The 23,174-nt window shown below is 35.4% G+C and overlaps 1 protein-coding gene across 2 annotated transcripts in view; it reads right to left on the bottom strand.

Annotated features, from left to right (window-relative positions):
• Positions 1-23,174, bottom strand: part of Pacrg (parkin coregulated) — a 503,840-nt gene that overhangs the window by 411,044 nt on the left and 69,622 nt on the right. For both annotated transcript variants that reach the window (XM_063233338.1, XM_003466379.5), the window contains one exon: positions 21,278-21,412. In XM_063233338.1, the coding sequence (XP_063089408.1) occupies positions 21,278-21,412 (135 nt within the window). The remainder of the gene's footprint in view (positions 1-21,277; positions 21,413-23,174) is intronic.

Here is a 23,174-nt window from a genome sequence, read left to right on the forward strand (position 1 = left end):
GTAAACTAACAATCCGTTTTGAGTATATACAAATATTCTGCCATTACCCAAGTGAGTTCCTCAAAGCACAAATAAATCTAAAATGATTTTTTTTCTGTGAAAGAAGACTTTAAAGAACTAAATTCTTCAATCCAGTGTTATAGTTTGTTGGTTTTTAAAAAGAATTTAATGATATTTAGTAAAATGTTATACAATTTACTACAAATGGAAAGTACATAAAAGATGTTTTTCAACTGATAGTTTAATATGTTTCAAGAGATTCACTATTACTACGTAAGTTAACAAGGTAACAAAGGTCTCTTTAATTTGCTGGTTAAACTTTACAGAATGAAATTAAGTCTAACTCAATAGTAAAACAGGAATAATTTTATTCATATTTCATTCTATTTACTTTTATACATGGTTCAGTTCTAGAACTGGTCTCCCATTGAGAAAAGATTGTAACTCAAGATGATCCTTTTTTATCTAAGTCAAAATATTGAGAAAAAAATCCTCTACAATCATTGAGAGGATCTCTAATCAATATGAACAAAAAAAATTATTAATACTGGATGAAAAATTTTAAAATGACAATACCAAAGTCAGAAGAGACAAAAACCAAGCCTCCTCGAATAAACAAATTCAAACCTAGAGCCGTGAGCTGTAGTCTAGCGAGCAAGCAAGGAGCCTGATCCACATAAAGATGAATTCAGAAAGTGCTCTAAAGGATACAACTGCAAGTGTGTTTAGGGGTGTTAAATAGATGACCATATTAATGCTTTTGGTTGGATCACTGAACACAATTGTTTGCGGTCTTGCTGTTTTAATGTCCACTTTGTATGCTTTGATACTGTGACTTGAGCAACTCTATCTCTAAGATGATAATATGTAATCTAAAAAAAAAAAAAAAAAAAAGATGAATTCAGGCACCCCGGAAAACCAAGGTCACAGGGAGGCCCTGGCAGGTGCTGGAGGGAGCCACAAGGACAGGCAAACTCAGATTCACACTGCAGCAGCAAAAGGTAACAGATGAATACTAAAGAAACTTGAAAGGAATGTACTTAAAGCATGTAAGCTGATAAAGACAAAAAGAGAGACCGTAAAAAGAAATTATGAGAAAATGTATCTCCTTTAAAAGAAAAAAATGTAAGTTCTAGAATTGATATTCACTGAGACTAAATTTGAGAAAATTACAGCAGACACATTAAATAGTAGATTAAATCTAAATGAAGAGAATAAATTCATAGACTGAGAGACTTGAGGAAAACATCTAGAATAAAACACAGGGAATTAAAGAAAGACATTCAATGATATAGGGGCTAGAACAAGAAATCCTTCCTTATATTTAATCAGAAATCCAGAATCTTTCATATTTAAATTAGATTGAATCTCAAGCAAGATGCATCTTTAAAACTCATACTAAACCAAATACATAATAATACTATTTATTTCAAAACACAGAGTAGAATTTTGGAGTTAAAAATGTGTCAGTCATATTTGAGATTGGCACAATATAGGCATATGGATTGATTTTCACATAAAACTTATTGCTTTTTGTGTAATAATAAAAATACTGAAGTAGGATAAAAGCAAAGTGTCAGCAAAAATTGCATTTACTCAAACAAGCATAATTTATCAACTAACAAAAATACTGTAGAGTCTCTCAATTTGAAGTTTGTTAATAGAAACTATTTGAACCGGGTCATTAAAGTAGTAAATATTTAATGCATTCTGCATAAAGTAAGAATATGTGGCATATATGTAAAGGGAAGTAATTGGTTTTTGTATTTAATATGTACTTTTTAGACACTTGCAGCTTTTTTGTTGAATAGTGACCTATTTTAGTGAGTAAGCTTTTAAGATCAGAACCCATATCTTCAGGCTACAGGCCTCAGCCTTAGGTTTTACTCATTGTATGTACTGAATTTCTTTATGAATAGACAAGTTACTACTGACTAAGCCCTAATGAGATCACGTTATTATTTTGCAACACCAGTGTAGAAATACACAAAAATAAATTATACTCAATGGTTTTACATTGCACTTTGATGAGAGTTTGACAGTTTCTCCCAATACCACAAAATTATTTATAAAGATATGAAGAACTTCAATATGCAATTGAAAACTGATATGATAAAGAAATGCATAGACATGCATGAAAGGAATTTTTATAGGCCAATAGAACTGGATTGCAAAATCACGGTTCATAGTCAACTCATGATTTCCAACTAATGACACTCATGTAAAAGTAGGTAGTGGCTTCGTGTCTCCTACATTTTCTGCCATATTTCACTGTATCACCATTCCTTCATCCACTTAGACACCATTCATCTAGAACACAACTAAACACAGGAAATGAAGTAGGAATAAAAACTTCAGTTGGCACATTCATTTTGTCCTGGAAAGTAGCGTGCCACACAAGTAAAATGCTATGGGTAAAAGAAAAGGTAAACAAAATTGGGTGTTTTTACATTTTAGGGCTGATAGGTATCGATGTACCCCATATTACCTTAATGTTAAAAATTATAGAAGACTCTTCTATGCATGAATAGGACTAGATAAAACATGCTTATACCAGATACATGCATAGGTTAAGGAAGATCTCCCAGAAGTTAAGGGATGGAAATAGAGTCAGGAACTTAAGAGGCTCCAGGTGACTGAGATTTGATCAGTCTTTAAGCTCTAATGGATTCAGGAGCCCTAGCAGGGACACCAGGACACACCTGAATCTACGGAATGAGGTCAAGATGTGGCTGTGTATAGACTGCTCCCTGGATGGGTAATTTTTACTAGATCCTTCCCAAAAATAACTCTGCATATTGGGAAGGATCCCGGACAAGATGGAAGTTAAGTGGGGACAAAACACTGCATGTAAAGAAGGTATGCAACGTTGAGAAACTTTGCAATGTGACTACGGAGCATGTTGTGAACCAAAAATCTTCACCACAAGTAATACTGTGTGAAAATCATGTGGGTGGAGAAATTCTCATTGGACATTCATCTTTCAATGTACTCACACTGGACAAAAAACATATGACAATGAGACATATAAAGAAAGGATATGAAAAAATAAACAGCACGCTGGAGGTTTAGTAAGAAGTGGTGTAAGTGACTGCTAGGCAAGCATGAGGTTGTGAGTTCGATCCCTGGTTAAAAAAAAAAAAAAAGGTTTATTCTTGGGATAACCTTTGAAGAGATGAATGAGCTAAAAGTTGAGGGAAACTCTACTGATGTCAGCAATATGGCAAAACTTTCTTATATTTATGTGAGTCTCAAAAATATGAATCAATTCATAGTAGGAAAAGCTCTGTGAGTGAAAGAAATATAGAAAAACCTTTGTTAATTTGAGTCTCACGTCAATACATGAATGAACGCTATAGTGGAGAGATACCACATACCATGTATGTAAGTCATATGGGAAAGTCTTTGGTTGATCTGGCAGCTTTCAAAGACAGAAATGAGCTCACAGTGGAGAGAAACTGTGCGTGTAAAGAAAGTGGAAAGGCATTTTGGTTTTGGAGTTATATGTGGAGATAAGAGCAAACTCACAGTGGAGAGAAACTGTACAATATACATTATTAGTGTAAGAAAATCTTTACTGGGGCTGGGGATTTAGCTCAGCGGCATAAGCACCTTCCTTGCAAGCAGGCAGTTCTGAGTTTGATCCCCGGTACCGATAAAAAGGAAAAAGACAAAGAAAAAGAAAATCTTTACTGATCATTTACCTTCAAAACACAAAAGGACTCACAGAGGAGAAAGATTGACCTTATGGATGTAGGCAGTATGAAAGTATGTTCATTACTTTTGAAGTAATGAATTAATTTAAAGTTTAGAGAAATCTCAGGATGAAAGCAATGTCAGAAAATGTTTCTTTCTTCTAGTTTTTTACATATTATTATTACTAGGCCTTTCTTCCATTCTTGAGAATGAAATCTCGTGAGAAAGCTTCAGTTCATCTTACTTCAATGCAAAGACATAGCACAGTAAAAACTATTTATTAAATGACACTGATAAAAGTCTTTAGTTGGTGCTCAAGTAAGAATGGACAATATATCCAAATCTTATACATGTAAAACACAAAAGAAACTTTTCAGCTGAAAGTTTCAAAATCTTGTGCTATGAAAATTTCTCCTGCAGTAGAATCCAACACACATAAAGTACTTTATACCGAGCTCGTGATGTAAAGTAATTTATCAGAGCACTCTAGAAAATATACAACCTAAAGGAAAAGTTCCAGAAGTTCTAACTGTAATATGTTTACTAGTAAATCTGTTTAAGTAGATTTCTGAACTACATATTTTTAATTTTCACTCATTGAAATAAATTTTCAGACATCATTTTTCTATAAGTTTTAAGGAATTAGGCCTTTTGAAATTAAAAATGAGATGAAAATATTAAAGGAGACAATGATAGCAATGACAGAACTGTATAATTTCCACACACTATTTGTCCTAAGAATGGAAATAGAAAAATTGTGGCAGAATAATAATAATATTGCAAAAGAAAACTTTCCTTAGTTGAAAAATTTGCAAGTTAGTAGGCAATAATCTTACTGTATTATAGGGTGACTGTACGAAAAGAGAAGCACACATGGAAATATCTTTAAATTATTTTAAAATAGTGCAATTACACAGGTTGCCAAAAAGCAAGCAAGCAAACAAACAAGCAAAAAATAGCAAGAAAACAAGAACAGATTCCAATCAAAGGAATAAAAATTATAAGCAGGCACATGTTACAATACAGTACTGTTATACTGTACAGAGATATGGGGGGGAATCCTCTGTAAATTAAGAACATAAAATTTCTATCCAAATACATTTCATATATGGAAGATGAAAAACTATACTTTCAACATATTCGAGGATTTAAAAATTATTAAATGATGTATTTGTATTTTATAAAATTGCTTAAAGATATACAGGAGCAGAGAGAAATACATTTAAATAAAGATTTGAGAATTTATATCTAGAAAGATTTATGGATTTTCCTCTATTCAAATTGAAAATTAGTCTTATAAATTCTATAGGATTATTTGTGGTAAAGAAAATGTCTTAGATAAGGAACCAAGATGGACTTTATAACAATCTGCCAACTGTTTGTGTTCATTTTTACATTTTTCCTAACAGCAAGAAATGTGTTTCTTACATAATAAAATTTTAAAATAGTGATTACTATTCCCTTCAAAAATGTGCTAAAACATGCTCACAATAACAAATACATTTACATCACCGGCACACTATTGAAAATTTAAAATTGCAAATTAAAAGGTGGTTGTCAGTTTTGTTGTTGTTAGGTTGGAGAAAACTATTAACAGATTTGTGGCTGCTGTGTTTGCTATTAATCTATTTCTTAAGTCAATCTTTGAATTTCTTAAAAGCTTTTCATTTGAAATATAGTTTTAACAAAGGAAAAGACACATAGAAAAATAGGAAAGAAGCTTTTCAGGATGAATTTTAACTTCTGCATACATTTTACCATTTTCCAAATTTTCTATACCGAGCATACATTACTTTTATTTTTTAATATTTTTTATTTTTTTGGTACCAGGGATTGAACTCACCAGATTTTTACCTTTTGATAAAGGTAAAAAATAATTTCTTAAGATTCTTGTCTTAAATATAGATTAAAATTGATGTGATTCTTAATTAAGTTTCTTTAGATTTTGCCAGGAGGAAAAGGAGAAATCTTAATATAACTGTGGATGTCTGGCGGAATCTGAAGAGATACTTAGATCATTTTAAATAAATGCATCAGTGATACTTTTGTTTTTTACTGCCATAGTGTCAATCTGATTCCCTTTGTTATCTGAGCAAGAACTTTTGGTCTCACTTGTGCTGTGGTAAATAAAAAAAGAAATACAGTAAATGATAAAACAGAGAGATCTATTCAATTAGATTACTTATGGGAACAACTAAAGATTCCATCTTCCAAGAAAACATGGAGAATTCAGCAAAGAACAATATGTCTCTGAATGGAACTTTCTGACAAGTAGTTTTAGTTCAAATGTTACAGTAATGATATGTCTAAAGTGGCAATATTTACTGTTAGCAGGGTAGCAGCAATCTCAGTCCTGCATGGTATATTAAGTGACAACACAGTATTGTTGACTACGTTACCTTTAACATGACCAGGGCCTCTCCTACTTTTTAGCCATGGTGGTCATCCAATTTAAGAAGCAGGAATGATTTGTTTTTCTTCTGTTGTCAGTCTACTGTGTCCTGAAACTTACAGCATTGCTTGTTTCCCCTTGGGTTTCTGGTAATGTGAATTGTCTTTAGCCAATGCCTAACAAATCACTGTCACAGAGCAGCAGTCGACCTTTCTTTTCAATCTATGCACTTTCCAGGAGTTATAAATCAGTTGACTTTCAAGCTCGATGAGATGGCATATGCCCTAGTTTGAAGAACAGATGGAGGCTTGGGGGAAAATTGTTTCTGCAGGCTTGCTACAAGCAGCTCTGCTCCATAAAAGTGAACCATTCGCACTAATTTCTCACATAAATTATATAGGCAGCAGGGAGCACCAGCCCATTCAGCAGAAAATCTTTCATCTAGCTTTCAGAGGTCATCTAACTAATTTGAATTAAAGTTATTTCTGATACATGGTTGTATTTCTATGCTGTACACTTCTAAGACATAACAATTTACATCAAATTAAAGAACTGGATAATTGTGCATGCAGTCCCCTCTTATAAAAAACCCCACAGATAGTACATTAATTGCCCGAGGATTTTTTTAAGACTTGTAGATTAGTCACAGAGGAATTAATAATAGAAATGTAGTAGTTTCTCATACTAAAAAATCAGATAAATTGTCACTTCTCTTGTGAAATTAGCCTTACAAATTTTAAGGCCTATTATCCAAATTCAAGGTTTGGCAGTCATCAAAAGAAACCGAAGCCCAGGACAATTCCAAGAGAATATTCATTCTTCTTATGAAGCAAATTATTTAACTCAAATAAATTTATGTACAAGATTTCAAAAAATCAGTATCAGCTTTATTTTAGGGGCAATTGCAGTATTAAGATATCGCAGACACCAAAGAACTAAATTATAAATCAAAATTATAGAAGTTTGCGAATATATGGGTGGTGAATGAATCAGGCATCATCCGGTCACAGTGTGACTTACTTTAAAATGCAATAATATTTACAGATAATGAGCCATCATGGTTGGGATCAGATTTTAATTGTAAGAAAATTAGTGCACATTTTAATAATAGTTATATTCAGTAAGTGTTTTTCCTACTAGGAAATTATCAGGTATGTCAATGAAAACAGTTACATTGACAATTTTGGATGGTTTATGAATACCAATGTTGCTAGGAGCTTAAAGAATATTAAAACTGAGGGAAAATCAGAAAATAAACACTGAATGGGATTGTTAGTCAACACAGAATGGACTGTGTGGTATCTGCCCCTGTCATAGAAGTTTTAAATACTGATTTGAATATTTTGAATTTTTAGGCACAGCATTGTCTTCACTTGCATACTCAAGTTAGATATGTATTTTTGTCATTTAAAAAGAAATAAAATTGTCTTCATCATTTTGGAAGTAAAATATAAGAAATGAGCAGTCATTGGATGCATATATTATCTCCATCATTTTGCAAGTAAAATATAAGAAAAGAATAATCATGAAGTAAACACTGATACATAATCTAAGAAACATTCTCACGATTACAGTTCAGCTCCATTGAAACTGCAATATTTAATTCTTGGCCTTAAAGTATTGTGGATTAAAATTGACTTGGCATTGTTAAACTTTCCACTTTGCCTTCAGAAACTCTTGGTATCTCTGGCAAGTTTCTCAAATTTGCCCTCTTTGCTTTTTGAAGTATTTCATGAACATTGCAGAGTTCAGTTACTTTAACAAATTATAAAACAATTTCTTTGAATTCTGATAATTAAAAAGTGGCATAGAAATCATTTAGTATATTGTCACAAATAAGTAAAATGAAGTCTAGATAGTGAGAAACATAGACAAAAAATAGTGTCTAGGAAAATAAAACTTCATAAGAATTAACTCTGTTATATTTTACTTTAATTGAACAGATATCATGAACACCATATGGCCCTAGATACCAGAATAGAAGAATGTATGGAGGAGAAATACAGTCAGAGATCCCTAGATGATTTCAGGATATTCTTATCTTTAGTAAATGTTATTGGCTCCATTTTTAGGGCTTGTCTTGTTTCTAAGTTCAATAATATTTTAAATTTGTTTATGTACTTTATAGTTCTTTGTAAGATAACAAGTTGATTTTTAAACAATATGGAATACAAATATATAAATGATACTTAAATATTTATTGACAAAAATATTAGAAACACATGCTACAGTTACTCAATTAACTTACTATTGATTTTTAAATTTTGTTTTATTATAGAGAAACTCTTGTGGTGATCCAAGTTTTACTCAATAGGAAGCCATATATTTAATGCACTAATCACAAGGAACTTGCACTTTCGTGGTAAAGTTCTATCCATCCCCACTCGACCAACAGGAAAGATACATTTTTGACTATGTATTTAGTAGAAGGTAGATCCATTCTCACATGTTTGTATGTATCAGTTCTGGCTTCACTAAATTTTATTTCAATATAACTGGTTACTGAAAATCATTTACATATCAAATAAAGAGGGCAGCAGCAATCCAGAAATGTTCGTGGCAATTATGCTGTTTTGGACAAGGACCACTTTAATAGACCCAGGTAAGGTTGTTGAGAAAAGGTACCGAGAAAGGGTACTTTAAAGCAAAGTACAAGTTCATCTGAGCTTCTTCTTTTCTTCAGAGAATTCAATAGATTAGATTTTGTTGTTATTGTTGTTCATTAATAGAATTTGTATGATATACTGATTTGCCTATAGGGTATCTATCAATTTCTTACTCAAATCTTTCTAATATATGAGCCATCCTTATGCTTGTGTGTGAAGAATTTAATAGAACACTAGACTCTTATACACGTCACACACTGTCATATAACACAGTTATGGTCACATAGAGAAAGCTGACCTACATCAATACTAACTGCATCAAAATGATTAGAATTCAGAGACACTTTTGTGTACTTGTAGATTTTATCCTTAAAGTGAATGGCTTATAATATAGTCATTTAAGAAGACTAATGTATTTATGATACTTTTTGCCAGCTTTCTGCTAACATCACTTCCCTCCAAGATCTCTTGAGTGATTATTTTATTAGTGCAGTATATAATGTTTACATTCATTTTAATGAGTAGGTACATATATTTAACATATCTTAATTCTTTTAATTTAATTTTTCCACCATTTCCCTTCTCTTGCCTCTGTCCCTCTGTCCTCTCCCCATTTGAAAAAGATCTCTGTTTCCTATTGCCCATCTTTTATTCTGTTACTCAAATTATTTAACTTGAGTTTCTCATATAATAAAGTTATGCAAAATTTCAGCTAGTGCATCTGATTTATTTCACTTGCTATTGTAGCTCAAGGTGAATCCATTTTCCCACGAATGATTCAGATTTATCCTTCTTTACAGCGGACTAATACTGCCTTACGTATAAATTCCAGGCTTTCTTTATCCATCCGTTGATGGATATATAGGACAATTACAGGATTTAGACATTATGGGATGTGCTGCTTAAAAGTAAGTGTGCATGCATCACTGTGGCATGATGTCATTAATACTTTGGGAATGATACCTAGAAGGAGAATAGCTGGGTGGAATGAAATTTGTAGTTTTGAGGAAACTCATTAGTGTAGAAGGGTCCTTCCTTCCTTGCACCTTGCCAGAACTTGTTTGATTTTTTTTTTTAATGATAACTATCCTTTTTGGACTGCATTTCCCTGATAGCCAAATATGCTGAGTACTTTTCATGTACTTACTGGCCATTGTACTTTTACCGAGAAGTCTATATTCTTGTCAGATGAACATTTTTTGAACTAAATCTTTTATTTTGGAGGTTCCATGTTTTTCAGTTCTTTGTAAATTCTAGATATTAATCCTTTGTCAAAGAAGTATCTAACAAATTTTTTCCCATTTTGTATAATGTCTTTTTCCTCTGTTGACTGATTCGCTATATAGAAATTTTAATCTGATATAATTTCACTTGTTGATATTGTTAATTCTTGTGCAACTGGGGTTTTATTCAGAAAATCCTTTTCTATATCTACATCTTTAAGAATTTTTCCTTCCATCAGTTTGTTTCTGTTTCATATTTATGTCTTTGATCCATTTTTATTTTATTTTGGTGCACGGTAATAAATATGGGTCTAAATTCAGCCTTCTACATTTGTGCAATCCGTTTTTTTAATACCAGTTTTTCTAGGAAGGTATCTTTTCTACAGCATATGCTTTTGACATCTTCACCCAAAATCAGAGGACTTAATGTGACTAGGCTTGTTTCTTCATCTTTTATCCTGTTCCATTGATCCACAAATCTGTTTTTACGCCAGAACCATGATGCTTCCTTGTGGTTACATTTTGCAGTATAACTTGAAATCCAGAATTTTGAAGACTTCTGCTTTGTTGTTATTGCCCAGGACTTCTTTCACTATTTTGTATCTCTGTTGTTTTAATGTAAAACTTAGGATAGTGTTTTCTATTTTTAAAAAATTAATGTAAATATTTATTTAAACTTGTGTATTTGTGTTTTGATTTGCGGAAGGAATTATTTTGTTTGTTTTCATCTTTTTGAGACTGGATCTCACTATGCAGCTTAGGCTGGCCTTTAGCTCACTTTGTAGCCCCAGACTGATCTTGAACTTGCGACGATCCTCCTGCCTCAGTCTCTTGAGTGTGGAGATTGCAGGTGTGCGCCATCACGCTTGGCTTGTGTTTTCTATTTTCATGAAGAATGCTGTTAGTATTTTTATTGGTCTTGTACTAAATCTACATAACAGTTTTGGTAGCATGGCCATTTTGATAATATTTTTCTGTTTCTAAGAATAAGGGGTATATTTCCATTTTTTGATACCCTCTTTGATCTCTTTTTACAGAGTATTATAATTTTCATTATAGAGTTCTCTCACTCCTTTTGTAAGACTAATTCCTAAGTATTTAAAGTTATTGTGAATACTAGTATATTTCTAATTTCTTTTTCCATGTATTCATTATTGGTGTACAGGAACACTTGATTTTTGTGCACTGATTTTTAAAATCCTGCTTCATTATTGAACTTTTGGTTATTAATTCTAGGAATATTTTGGTAGAATTTTTGAGTCTTCTATGTAGAGGATCAGGTTACTGCAAATAACGATAATTTGACTTCTTCCTTTCCTATATATACCTTGTCTTTGTCTAGGATATCCTTAGAAATTCTGAGAGATGCTGGTTTGGTGGTCATGAATTTCCTAAGGTCTTCTTAGCTATGGAATATCCTTATTTCTCTACTGATTTTGAAAGATAGTTTTGCAAGATATATTGGTCTGGGTTGAAAGCTGTTTTATTTTAGGGCTTGCAAAGCTTCATTCTAACCTCTCCCAGGCTTTAGAGTTTGTGTTGAAAAGTCTGCTGTAATCCTATGCTTTACCTTTATTAGTGCTTTTTTCTGATAGCTTTGAAAATGTTGTCCTTGTATTGGGCTTCTGGGATTTTGACTATGATGAGTCATGAGGAACTTCTCTCATCACAGTTATCTGGCGTTCTATAAGCCTCACTTGCCTGTATGGTGAGTTCTTTCACCATACTTCCAAATATTTCTGGATAAAGAGTTTTTAAATTTCATGTATGCTGGCCTGTTATTTTACTCTAACTCCAATTAGTCTTCAATTAGTCTTTTTTTTGTGTCCTATAATACCTATCTGTTAGGTCAATTTTTCTTGCTGTCTTCTTGTCTCTAAGGTACCTGAGTATATCACTTTGTGCTTTTGATGTGTCCTCAAAGTCTGACACCCTCTTCTCACACTGGTCATTTCTAGTGTTCACATATTCAATAGAATTCTTTATCTCTGAGAATCCCTTTAAGCATCTTTCTTTGGTAAAGTTGTCATTCTTCCTTTGTATGGTTTGGTCAGCACTTCCAATTTCTATTTGACTCTTCTTTAACTGCATTGGTCAATTTGTTAATTTTGCAGTTTTGTTATGTCATCTTTCAGCTCACTGTGTTCCTTTGCTGCTTCTTTAATCATTTCATGCAGCTTGACATTTAACTTCCTAGCCATCAATTCCCATGGATTAGATATGTGAGAAATTAGAAAAGCCAGGGTCCTCGGCAACCCACTCAGGTCCAGTTCTGTCTCTCTGCTGAACAGAACCTTTCTTTTCTCTCAATAAATATATTCCACTCTTAACCTCTGTTGTTTCTAAAATTCATTCTTCGATTTTTGAGAGCACAAATTCATACCAGACATCCTAGACCATGGTGGAAATTTTTTTTTTTTTTTTTGGGTCTTTTTCGTTTTTATCGGTACCAGGGATCGAACTCATGACTGCCTGCTTGTAAGGCAGGCGCTTATGCCGCTGAGCTAAATCCCCAGCCCCCCATGGTGGAAATTTTGAAGTGATTAGTTTACAATAATTTGTATTCCCGTGCTGTTTAAAACATGGTTTGGAATCAGATTTCACAATAAATTGATGAATCTCACAGTGTTACCTATGATTCATAGTTGTAAGTCAGTAAATGTGCAAATAAAAATTTTTATTTCAAGTTCATTCAGATGAATATTTCAAATTACTTCAGATCCCTGCTATGTAGAGTCTATAACTGGCTCTTGATCCCCCCCATCAACCCTGAAAAACCATAGCAAAAAAGCAATGGATTCTAGAAAGTGGAGAAGGGGGAAAGGAGAAAAAGGAAAAGATGGAGAAGGAGAAAGGAAGAAAAAGCAAAAACTCTAAAGGAAACAGGGAAGGATTGAGCAAGGAGAAGCGGTGGTGGGTGTGGAAGAGGAAGGGAGGAGACAGGAGAGGAAGGGAAGGCTGTCTTACACTGAGTTGGGTGGGGGTGAAGTACACCTATAAGCAGAAGTGGGAAGACAGTAACAGAAAAACTGTAGTGAACTTCCCCATTATTCCATCTCCCCCCTCATAACTTATGCTTTAATACTCGCCTTAAAACTTCTCTATATCACTGGGTCACCTTCTACATGTATGACTCTCTTTGCTCCTAGTTTAACTAAACAGAGGTAGAAACAATGGCTGCATATTTTGCAAGATGATATAATATTCCTTCTCTTTTCAGAATTTCCATATGAAAAAACCTTACATACAACCTCACCCACTCCCTCTCCAAGCAGCACCCTTGTGATTCATAAGGAAACTGAAGAAATTTCAGATGAGCAAACACAAATTTTAAATTCCCCTTTCAATTGTTTGTGCTGATTATCTGCTTTATAATTTATTCATGTTGCCTAGCTCTTTTGTAAAAGAATTTCTGTGTATAATGTGCATATTGAAAGTATCAGTCATATTTCCTGATCAAAAGGAGTAAAAAAAAATGTTGAAAAAGTAGCAGATTAACACATTTAATCTTTAAGGCATTATGTTTCAACCACTGATAATCAAGAATTCTTTAGCTATACTCAGAGAATGTATATTTAAAAAAATTTTTAAAGTATTTCAGAGTTAACTGGCAGATTTCTTATCCTATATCAGTTGTATTTACCTTTCATTGATAAAAACAATTCACCAACAACTAAGTACTGATTAGTACTTAGAAGTTTTTGCTAGAGATATTTCATGAAACTTTCTTAACATTTACCAAGGAATTTATGGCAAGCACAGAGAGTCATGGTAAAAATGCACATGTAAGTCTTTTATTAATAATTATATTTTTCTTTTGCTCTTTTTTTTTTTTAAACTTTTTATTGGTACTAGGGATCGAACTCACGGCTGCCTGCTTGCAAGGCAGGTGCTTATGCCGCTGAGCTAAATCCCTAGCCCCTTATATTTTTCTTTTAATAATAATTCTTAATAGACCTTCTTCCTGGATAATAGATTTAGGCATCTATTTTTGAATATCATCTTAATACAGAGTATTTACCATAATATGGTAAACGTGGTTATTTAAATTAAAATTAGTTAAAATTCAGTAAAATTTAAAATGCAATTCTTCAGTCTCACGGGCAAAACTGTTATTGACCCCATGCAGACTCCACTTGTAAATCTCTCAGTGACGACTGGAATATATGAGTTTTTGGAACCGTAGCCGCCGTGTGGTGCCACAAACAAGTGACATCTTGTTCTGGACCACCGGGTTTTTTTCTTGCCTGAATCAGTCATGGGGAACGTATTTTCTAACTCCCAAAAGATGCCTTTACAATGCCTAATTTCCAATTTACATACTCTAAAACTTAAAAGTACCATAAAAACTAAACAACTAACTTTTTACTGCCAGGAGGTCTGGCCAACCTACCCGCTTATCAGCAAGTGTTGGCCCAAACAAGGAACATTTGACCCCTGCATTCTCAGGAACTTGTATGATTTTTGTCAAGCTGGCAACAAGTTATTAGACCTCCCTTATATTCAAGCCTTTCTTATTCTGAGAACACGCCCATCTCTCATTAAATCTTGTGCTCCTGCTCAGATACTTTTAGCTAACTCTACTGCGCCGCAAACTTTTCCATCCTGCCCTCCGGTGTTTTCCCAGCCACTGCCTGCCTACCACCAAACTCATTACCTCCGGTCAGACCACTTTCCCCTCCCCCTATGTCTGATTCTCTCAGCAGCTCTAATCCCTCTGTTAGTGCTTCCTTGCAGTCTCCGACTTCTCCTGGGAATTCTCTATCCCCTACAGCATTCTCACCACCCACCCACCATACTAGGTCTTGGTCGCTGTGTCCTTCCAGCAGGCCGCGTGATTGTTCCAGCTTGTGCTGGGAACAGTCGCCATGTTGCAACCCTCTGCCACGTGGCATGGCGCTGCCATGTTCAGGAGGGTCACATGGCGACAGGGCGCTGCCATGTTTTGGGTCACGTGACAAGGCGCCACCATGTTCCCAGGACCCTCACTGTCAACGGGCGCCCCCTTGTGGCTCCTCTTGTGAACTGCAACAGCTGCCCTGTTGCAGTGCACATGATGCTTCATTGTGCTGCCAACAGCAGTCCTCTCACTGCAAGGCACACAGTGAGACGCCATCTGCCTGTGTTTCCCAGGGTGACCGGCAGCAGCTCTGTAGCCGCTCTACAGATGATTGCTCACATTCGCCTACCAGAAGGATGCCTGCTCAATGGCCCTCTGCTCCGGAATCTTCTCCTCAGGCTCTGCTACCGCTTCAGGAGCAAGCTGGCCCCGAGGGGCTTGTTAACATCCATGTGCCTTTTTCGCTTTCTGGTCTATCCCAGACTGCCCATAAATTAGGTAGCTTTTCTGTTGACCAACAGAATTATATCAGGCAATTTAAATTTATTACTAATTGTTATGATTTACATTTTAAGGACGTTTATGTGATTCTAAATACCACTCTCAGCTCAGAAGAACAGAATCAGCTGTGGCAAGCAGCTCAAAAAGAAGCTGATCACAGACATGAGGTAAACACCGTTGATAATGACCCTGGGCCTATAGCTGTGCCAGAGCAGGACAAGCATACTAACTATAACAAACTTTTAAAACAGGTCCAGGAAGCTAATCAAAACCCAGCTGTGTTCCTAAATTGGCTTTCTAATCCTCGAGCCCCACGAGCAGTTTCAGCTTTGCACGCTGTGTCGGACCGCCTCCCAGCCCCTCCCCCGTGCACCGTCGTCGCCGCCACTGCCACCTTACACGTTTCCGGGGGCAGTCCCAGCCCGCCCCTGCACACTACGTCCCGGCAATTGCCCCACCCCCACGCTGGGCGTGCTCTGCCCGCATGCCGCAAAACAGCAGCTCAGCGGCTCTGCTCAGACATGCTTTTTTACAATTCGGGTCCACTCAAGAGATGCTATTTTTTTTTTATCACAATTCTCAAACCACTTAATCAAAGTTACTGGCCACCTGATAATTTTACCAGCCTTGTTTATCAATCAAAGCCTTCACCAATCTCCTGTTTAACAACTAAGGTTATAAATTCCTTTTAGCTCTATTTCAAGACAAGGGTTTTCTTCTAAGTTTTATTTTATTTGTCTCGGTTCATACTACTGCAAATAACAACTTTAAAGAGTAAATGTGTTCAGAATTTGACAGTATTAGATCAGTTTTGATAGATTTATTCATAAGATTGCTAAACCTTTACTGCAAAATGTTTCCATTAAAGCCTTTTTAGACAGATTAAAGCTTTTTTGTTAATTCTATGTGTCACCCTATAAAAAAGCGATATGCCATCCAGATAAAGCCTGCTCTCTAATCTAAAATGCCAATATTAAACTCCTGCATACTTAATTCTACTGTAGTCCAAATCCCAAACAAAAAGGCAAAACTTGACCTTCAAACCTTAGAGAGGTCTTAATATGGTTTTTCATATTTTTAACACTTGTGACACTTGGAGTTCTGAGACAGGTAAACCTACACAAGGTGGAGCTGCCTGGCCTCTTCATGGACCACGCTCAAATGCAGCAGAAGACATTGGGCAAGAAAATGCCCCTTCCTGGCATTCTTTGAGACCTTACTCCAGGGCTACTGGACGGTCCTAGCCACCACAGAGTGGGTAAGTCATCCTAACTTCTAGCCCTCACAGGAAAGGTCAACCTTGCCAGATTTGTCACCAACAGAAAATTGCTGCTGAAGACTGAGGGGGTTCAAGGCAACAACAGCCCCCTTTAAGGTGTCTGTCTCAGATTCCAAGTCGCACTAAAGTCTCAGGTAAGACATTCTCTATATTTGTGGACATAGAGGCCATATATACAGAGTTCTTCCTGAGTATTCAGGCTGCTATATTAAGTCCTCAATCTCTATGACAGGGTATTGATGGTCAACCTATGCCATTTACAAACAGGGCCTATTTTGTGCAGGTCCCAGTCCTAAATCTTAAAATGCCTTTTATACAGGCTGACTTAGACACACTGAGGCCTCAACAGCTTCCACCTGTTGTCACTGGTGGACCCTTCCTCAGTGATATAGACCACCCCCTTCCTTTCTTACTCACCAATTTCTCAGACAACCCTGGTCAAGACTGACAGATGCATTTTGTCTTCTCACTTTGTTTATACTTTTTCACTAGACATAAAAGCCTTTCCCACAACCAGGTAAACTGCTGATACAACCAGGTTACAGTGACCCATGCCTAAATCAAAGTTGCTAGACTGCCATTCTGGTTTTGCATCACTCAAGCCCTAAATCTGATCAATTTGAGTGGTCATCTCATCTTCTGTCGCCTACCCATCTCTGTCTCACAAAGGCCTCGCAGCCACAGTTAACAGGCTAAGTCATGTTTTGTTATCCACTTTGGTTCCTAATTTCTTAAATTCTATTAATGATCATTTTTACAGCAGGACTCTTGACAGTCTTTCCTAAAGACTCCCACATCATGCGTAAGATAATCTTCATAATGTTCTATATGATAACAGTCGCAGTTCTTTCTACCCTCAGCTGTCTGGTTAAATGTGACATCCCTAAAAGCCTAAGCCCTTATCTTCCCTATATTGGTACAGCCACTGCCTTCCCTGCTCCCCCTATTTTTTCCAGTTCAAGTCCTGGACTGGAGACAAGTTTTATACACCTACCCTCTTAACTTTTATGCTTTCAGATGGGGGAGTAATCACCTCTCATAACTCCACTCCTCCTAACCCCACGTTTAATTTTCAGAATTGTGCCTTACCGTGCAACATGTCTAAATCAAAGGCACCTTTCCCTCTACTTCACTTGGGTCCTTAAATATGACAGTGCCATGTCTCCTTATACATCTTGTCTCTTTGTTTTTCCAGTCTGACATACGTGCATTTACCAGTGAAGTTGTCCTGGCTAAAACACCTGGCACCAGTGTCTACCTGGGCATCAACCTTCATCCCATCGACTCCCTTAGGCTACAGTACAGTGCCCTCTGCCAGCAGGAAGTAGGTAAAGAGAGAAATCTTTGCCTCTTTTCATAATAATAATCATAAGATGGGATATGAAAGGGTTTTGGCCAAGACAGGACACTGTAGCCAAGGAAAGCCTCAACCGGAAGCAGGAAGCCCCTATCTTCCCTGCCCCTAGGAAGTTACCTGTGACGCCATCTTCCCGCCCCTGGAAATTTACATATGGTGCCAAACCTAGGACCAATGGGCTACCAGTACATCCCTTATGCCTGCCTTAGGTTCCACCCCAAACCGAGGCTATTTACATGCCCCCATGCCATGTGTCCACCGGAGAGATAGCCGGATGCCAGTGGTGGGGGTGCCGGTCATCTCTCTCCGTGTTCTCAGAATAAAGGCCGCTTTTTATTTTATATTTCTCATCTTTTGGAAATATTTTTTGTCTTTTGGAAATAATCCTAGCACTTTCCACATCCTTTTTTTTTTTTTTTTTTCTTTTTTGAGACAGGGTTCTCGCGCTATGCAGTTCAGGCTGGCCCTGAGCTCATTTTGTAGCCCAGGCTGGTCTCAAACTCACAACGATCCTCCTGCCTCAGCCTCCCAAGTGCTGGGATTACAGGCATGAGCCATTTTTTTTAAACTTTTTTTTTTAACCTTTTATTGGTACCAGGAATGGAATTCATGACCGCCTGCTTGCAAGGCAAGTGCTTATGTCGCAAAGCTAAATCCCCAGACCCACCACATCCTTAATAAACCCATTTTTTTCTTTTTTTACTTTTCACTTCTCTATTGCACCAGAAAACTCTAACATAATGTGCTTTTGTTATTTCAAAAATACATCATGTTTTCTAATATGGAGATGATTGGATCAGTAAATCCTGAATAAATAGAAAGGGAATCCCTACAGCTGCAACTTTACAGACTGGAACAACATTGAGATGACTGAGCACAGCCTTTAGCATCACTGATTGGAGTCAGTCTTAAGTATTTCAGAGCCTCACTCCTTTCAAAATTTTGGTGACAGAAAAGGCCTTCTTATTACTCAGTTATGTACATTGTTTCAGGCAATCACAATCCCCTTAGGAGTTTCAAAGTTGATCTAGGAGTGTTTCAAGATGGCCAATGTTTTCCTGGGGAAGCTAAGATACTTAGCTGAGGAAAGGCTAAAGTGGGCTTCACAAGAGAACTATGCTCTCCACCCAGAGAACTCAGCTGCCTTTGGGGGGCTGAGGTGGTGGTGGTTTGTTTTTTGTTTTTTAGCGTTAAGGATGAGGGAGGGCCCCTGCTGCATTCAACATTCTAGGCCCTTCCTCAGGAATGGTGTCTAAATAAGTTCACTACTCTTATTTAGTCCCAGATTGTGCTCACTGTAAATGGGCCAAGGAGTAAATATGAATATGCTGAATGATCACAACTGTATGTTTAATGTCTTATTTTCAATGTTATAGTAATGTAATTGAAATACGTTACCAAAGCCCTAAGAGCTAAAAGTTGACACGTTCTAGACTTTTCTTGTACTCATTTTGGCAGCACATATACTAAAACTGGAACAAGGTTTTTCTCTAAATATACGACGTTATACCACCAGTAAGGCATATAAATCGTTCCGTCTTTATTATTCTTTTTTTTTAACTTGTTGAAATGGTACTATAATCAATTACAGTTTAAAAGAATTAGTATAAACATAAAAAAATCAGTTTTTAGGCCTACTGACTAGGTTGGATCATGAAAGATAAAAAGCAAAGTGATTCTTCCCATATTTTTATTAATAATTTTCTTTTCAAGATGATTTTTTCTAATTTCTTGGTACTTAAATGTTATTCACGAAGTTATTTGAATAAGTCAAGACAAATCTATATTAATACTTTTCACTAAAGGCAATTTACAAATAGGTTATAATTACTTAAAATACCAAAAACATGTTTTATAAAAAAAATTAGACATACCTCATAATTTTGGCAGAAATCACGTTATCAAGAAATTCCTCTGTTATATGTGAATCAGTAAGTGAACAAGCAAATATAATATCCATACAATTAATCAAATATAAATGAACCAAAAAAAAAATCACAACAAAATTTTGGGAATATGTTAAGACTGAAATGTCTAAATAGTTATAATTGGTATATATTTTCCCCATACAAATATTTTCACATAACATATTCACCTTTAAATAAGGATTAGTACAAAGAAGATAATAATTTTCCCTTATCCTGTCTTTGAAAAATTTATAACAAGATTATTTTGTGACTTATTCAAATTTGAAACTGAATATAACTACTCAAGATTTAGAAAAGTTTCCTGATAATATGAAAGTATTTGAAAACGACATAATAGATATGATACAATACTTTCAGCCTTTCTATAGAAGTGAAAAGTTAATTTTAATAGATCTTTCTAAAGTATTTATTTTGATGAATTCTTTAATAATTTTAATTTTAACACAACTTATTTGTTAATAAGTACAAGCAGTTGCTTCAGACATGGTGTCTGCATTCTTCAGTTAAAATATATCAGTTGCTTAAATTAACTGCCACTTGGTCATATCTTGTATTTTCCTGACCTGAAGTGATGAATGTTTGTAAGGGCTTTGTAGTGTGTATACTGCCCCGTTTTTTGGTTTTTGGTTTTTGTTTTTGTGTTTTTGGCTGGATCTATATCACCAAAAGCACAGGCACTGGTAACAAAAACAGTTAAAGTGCAGAAGTGGTTACAGAGATCAACATTCATTTGTCAAATTAAATGTAAAAGCCTTAGCCCTGGTTAAAAGTTTGGCAAGTTTTTACAAATAATATCAGTGAGTCTTTTACAAAGAAACACAGTCACATTAAGATGGAGTCATTAGGCAATACATTTATTTTGAAGCCAATTAACCTTTTGTCAGAAAAATGTTGGGAGCTGTAATGGCTTCAGCAGAGGTCAGCCTCTAACAGGGCAGTGTGACAAGCCCTGGGCAGCAGATAGGGGTGGGGTGCAGAGCATGCCCAGCACCTAGGAGCAGCCTCTTTTGTATTCTGCCCTGCATTTCCAGGGAGCAGACAATCTTGACCTATCCATTTAGGTAACTAAAGCTTCCATTTGGAAGTGTCCTGCAAGAAGGTGAAATTTAGGGGAGATAAATGGCTGTTGCTCTCCCCATCCTGCCGCCAGTTCCATCATTTGATGGACTGCCTGAAACGGGCTGTGCTGCCAAGGTTTTCATAAAAATAGAGATGAATTGGGCAGCAGACAATTCTCTAAGGCAAAGCAACTCTGTCATTTTCTTCTTTGCAGGCTATAATTTAATTGTTAGTCAAGGTGGACGGCTGACACTGAGGGGCTTTCTAAGAGCTCACCCACCACTGTCCATTTGCTGAGAAATTACTCCAGCTTATTTACTTAGCCGCCAAGGTGATTTGGCATTGGTTGTGTCTTCAGCACGTGCAGCTGGCTGTGGCAGCTGTGCGCTGACTTACCTTCCAGGCTATTTTGTTTCCTTTCGAATCATGCTCAAGGGCAATTGGGAAGTCTCCTCGCTCATAAAATTTTCGAAAGGCTGTAGGCTTGGTTGGTCTTTCTTTAAATGCACCGGCAGTTGGAGGGCCTCGCACCTAGAAGGCAAAAAAGAAAAAAAAATCATGGTTGTTTAAAACATACTGGAAAAAAAATCCCAACAAAGACAGTGTTGCTTTAGTTTATATAAAATACGCTGGAAGATAAAGATCAAATTAATCAGAGACAACAGAAGGTTTACATTAATATAAATGTTTGAGGAGGAAAATTATTTTAAAACTACTGGCAAGGACCTACTTTGTTTCAAGCTACTTTTGAAAGCATTCCTAGAAAATGTCACTTAAAATATCATCTTGCAAGGACGTCTAACACTACATGTAAAGAAAACACTTTAATATAGTGAAGTTCACAGTGTTAAAAGTTCTAAAAATTCTAATACCTATAAATTATAATCTCAAGCTTGATGTATGTTAAGGAGTACAGAAGTAATGAATTTAGATTATTTCTTTTCAATCTTCTCTAGAAATACATAAAATAATAGTATATTTTCTCATATTATAGGCATTAACAGGACTATAAATATGATATAAAATTAATAATAAATCAGAAAGTTTATTTTAAAAGGAGAAAATATGTAGCCAACATTTGGTAATATGAATTCATGAGGAAGCAATATTAGATTATATGAGAAACTTTTACCACCATAACTGTAATTAACATTAAAGAAATATTTTCCATAGAATTAGTCACAATGAGCACATTCTTGAAATCTGCATTATTTACATCTGACCTAATTCACTGCATTATTTACATCTGAACTATAAAATTTAAAAGCTGTTAGTAGGCTGGGGACATAACTCAATGGCACAGTGCCTGTTTGGTAAGCACAAGGCCATGAGTTTCATTCCTGGTACCAAAAAAGAAAATAAAACAGAAAAGAAAATTATAAGTTAAAAATGATTAGTGACCTCTTCGGGAAATTATATTCTACTATAGAGCTGTTTCTCAGAGAAAAGTTAAACATGACTATCTTTCCTACTTGTTAAAAAGATAAATACCAATCATTTCATGAATTAGTTTAACAAAACTATCACTATTTTTCTAAGAATTAACACAGACAAATAATTTAACAGTATTTTATTTCATGTTAATTTTGAATATTTAAAACATTAATGTTAATAAATATATTAACATATCTATTATATATATATATAACAAATAAATATAGATGATATGACTAATTCATTATTAAAAGATAATGTTTGAAAGTGAGTTTGATGTTAAGAGATACTAACATTCTGGAATGCTGCAGTGAAAGTAGTAAGCGAGGTAATACAAAGGTATTTCCTTAGAACTTAGTCTATGACACAGCATTTATTTCCAACAAATGAGTATGTAAATAACTGAGTTGACACTAGGGATCACCAATGGAAATCAAGATACGCTTTTTTCACACTAAAGAACTGAAATTTCTTCTGGTACTAGAAATAGTGACCACCATTTTTGATCAAATTCGCTCAACCATTAAATAACCACATGCATTTGACAACTACTTTGTTCAGATCTCTGAGCTAAGGACTATACAGAGGAGAACATTTACAACTACATTACTATCATGGAAACTGCAGAATTTTGATTGCTAGGCTTTTGTAATCCATGAAGTAATAAATTTTGTATCACATTCTTTAAAATTATAAAGGACTGGCAAACATTTTGTGAATAATTTACAAAAAAAATTCCCATCTACCAATATGGCAACATTTTATGGCATCCTCAGAAAATGTGATAGAATAATATCTAACAGAAGAATTTGGGGGCTGGGGATTTAGCTCAGCGGCATAAGCGCCTGCCTTGCAAGCA

Source organism: Cavia porcellus, unplaced genomic scaffold (genome assembly GCF_034190915.1).
Source record: "Cavia porcellus strain 051 isolate PalLab524CR breed Dunkin Hartley unplaced genomic scaffold, mCavPor4.1 scaffold_22, whole genome shotgun sequence".
NCBI lineage: Eukaryota > Metazoa > Chordata > Mammalia > Rodentia > Caviidae > Cavia > Cavia porcellus.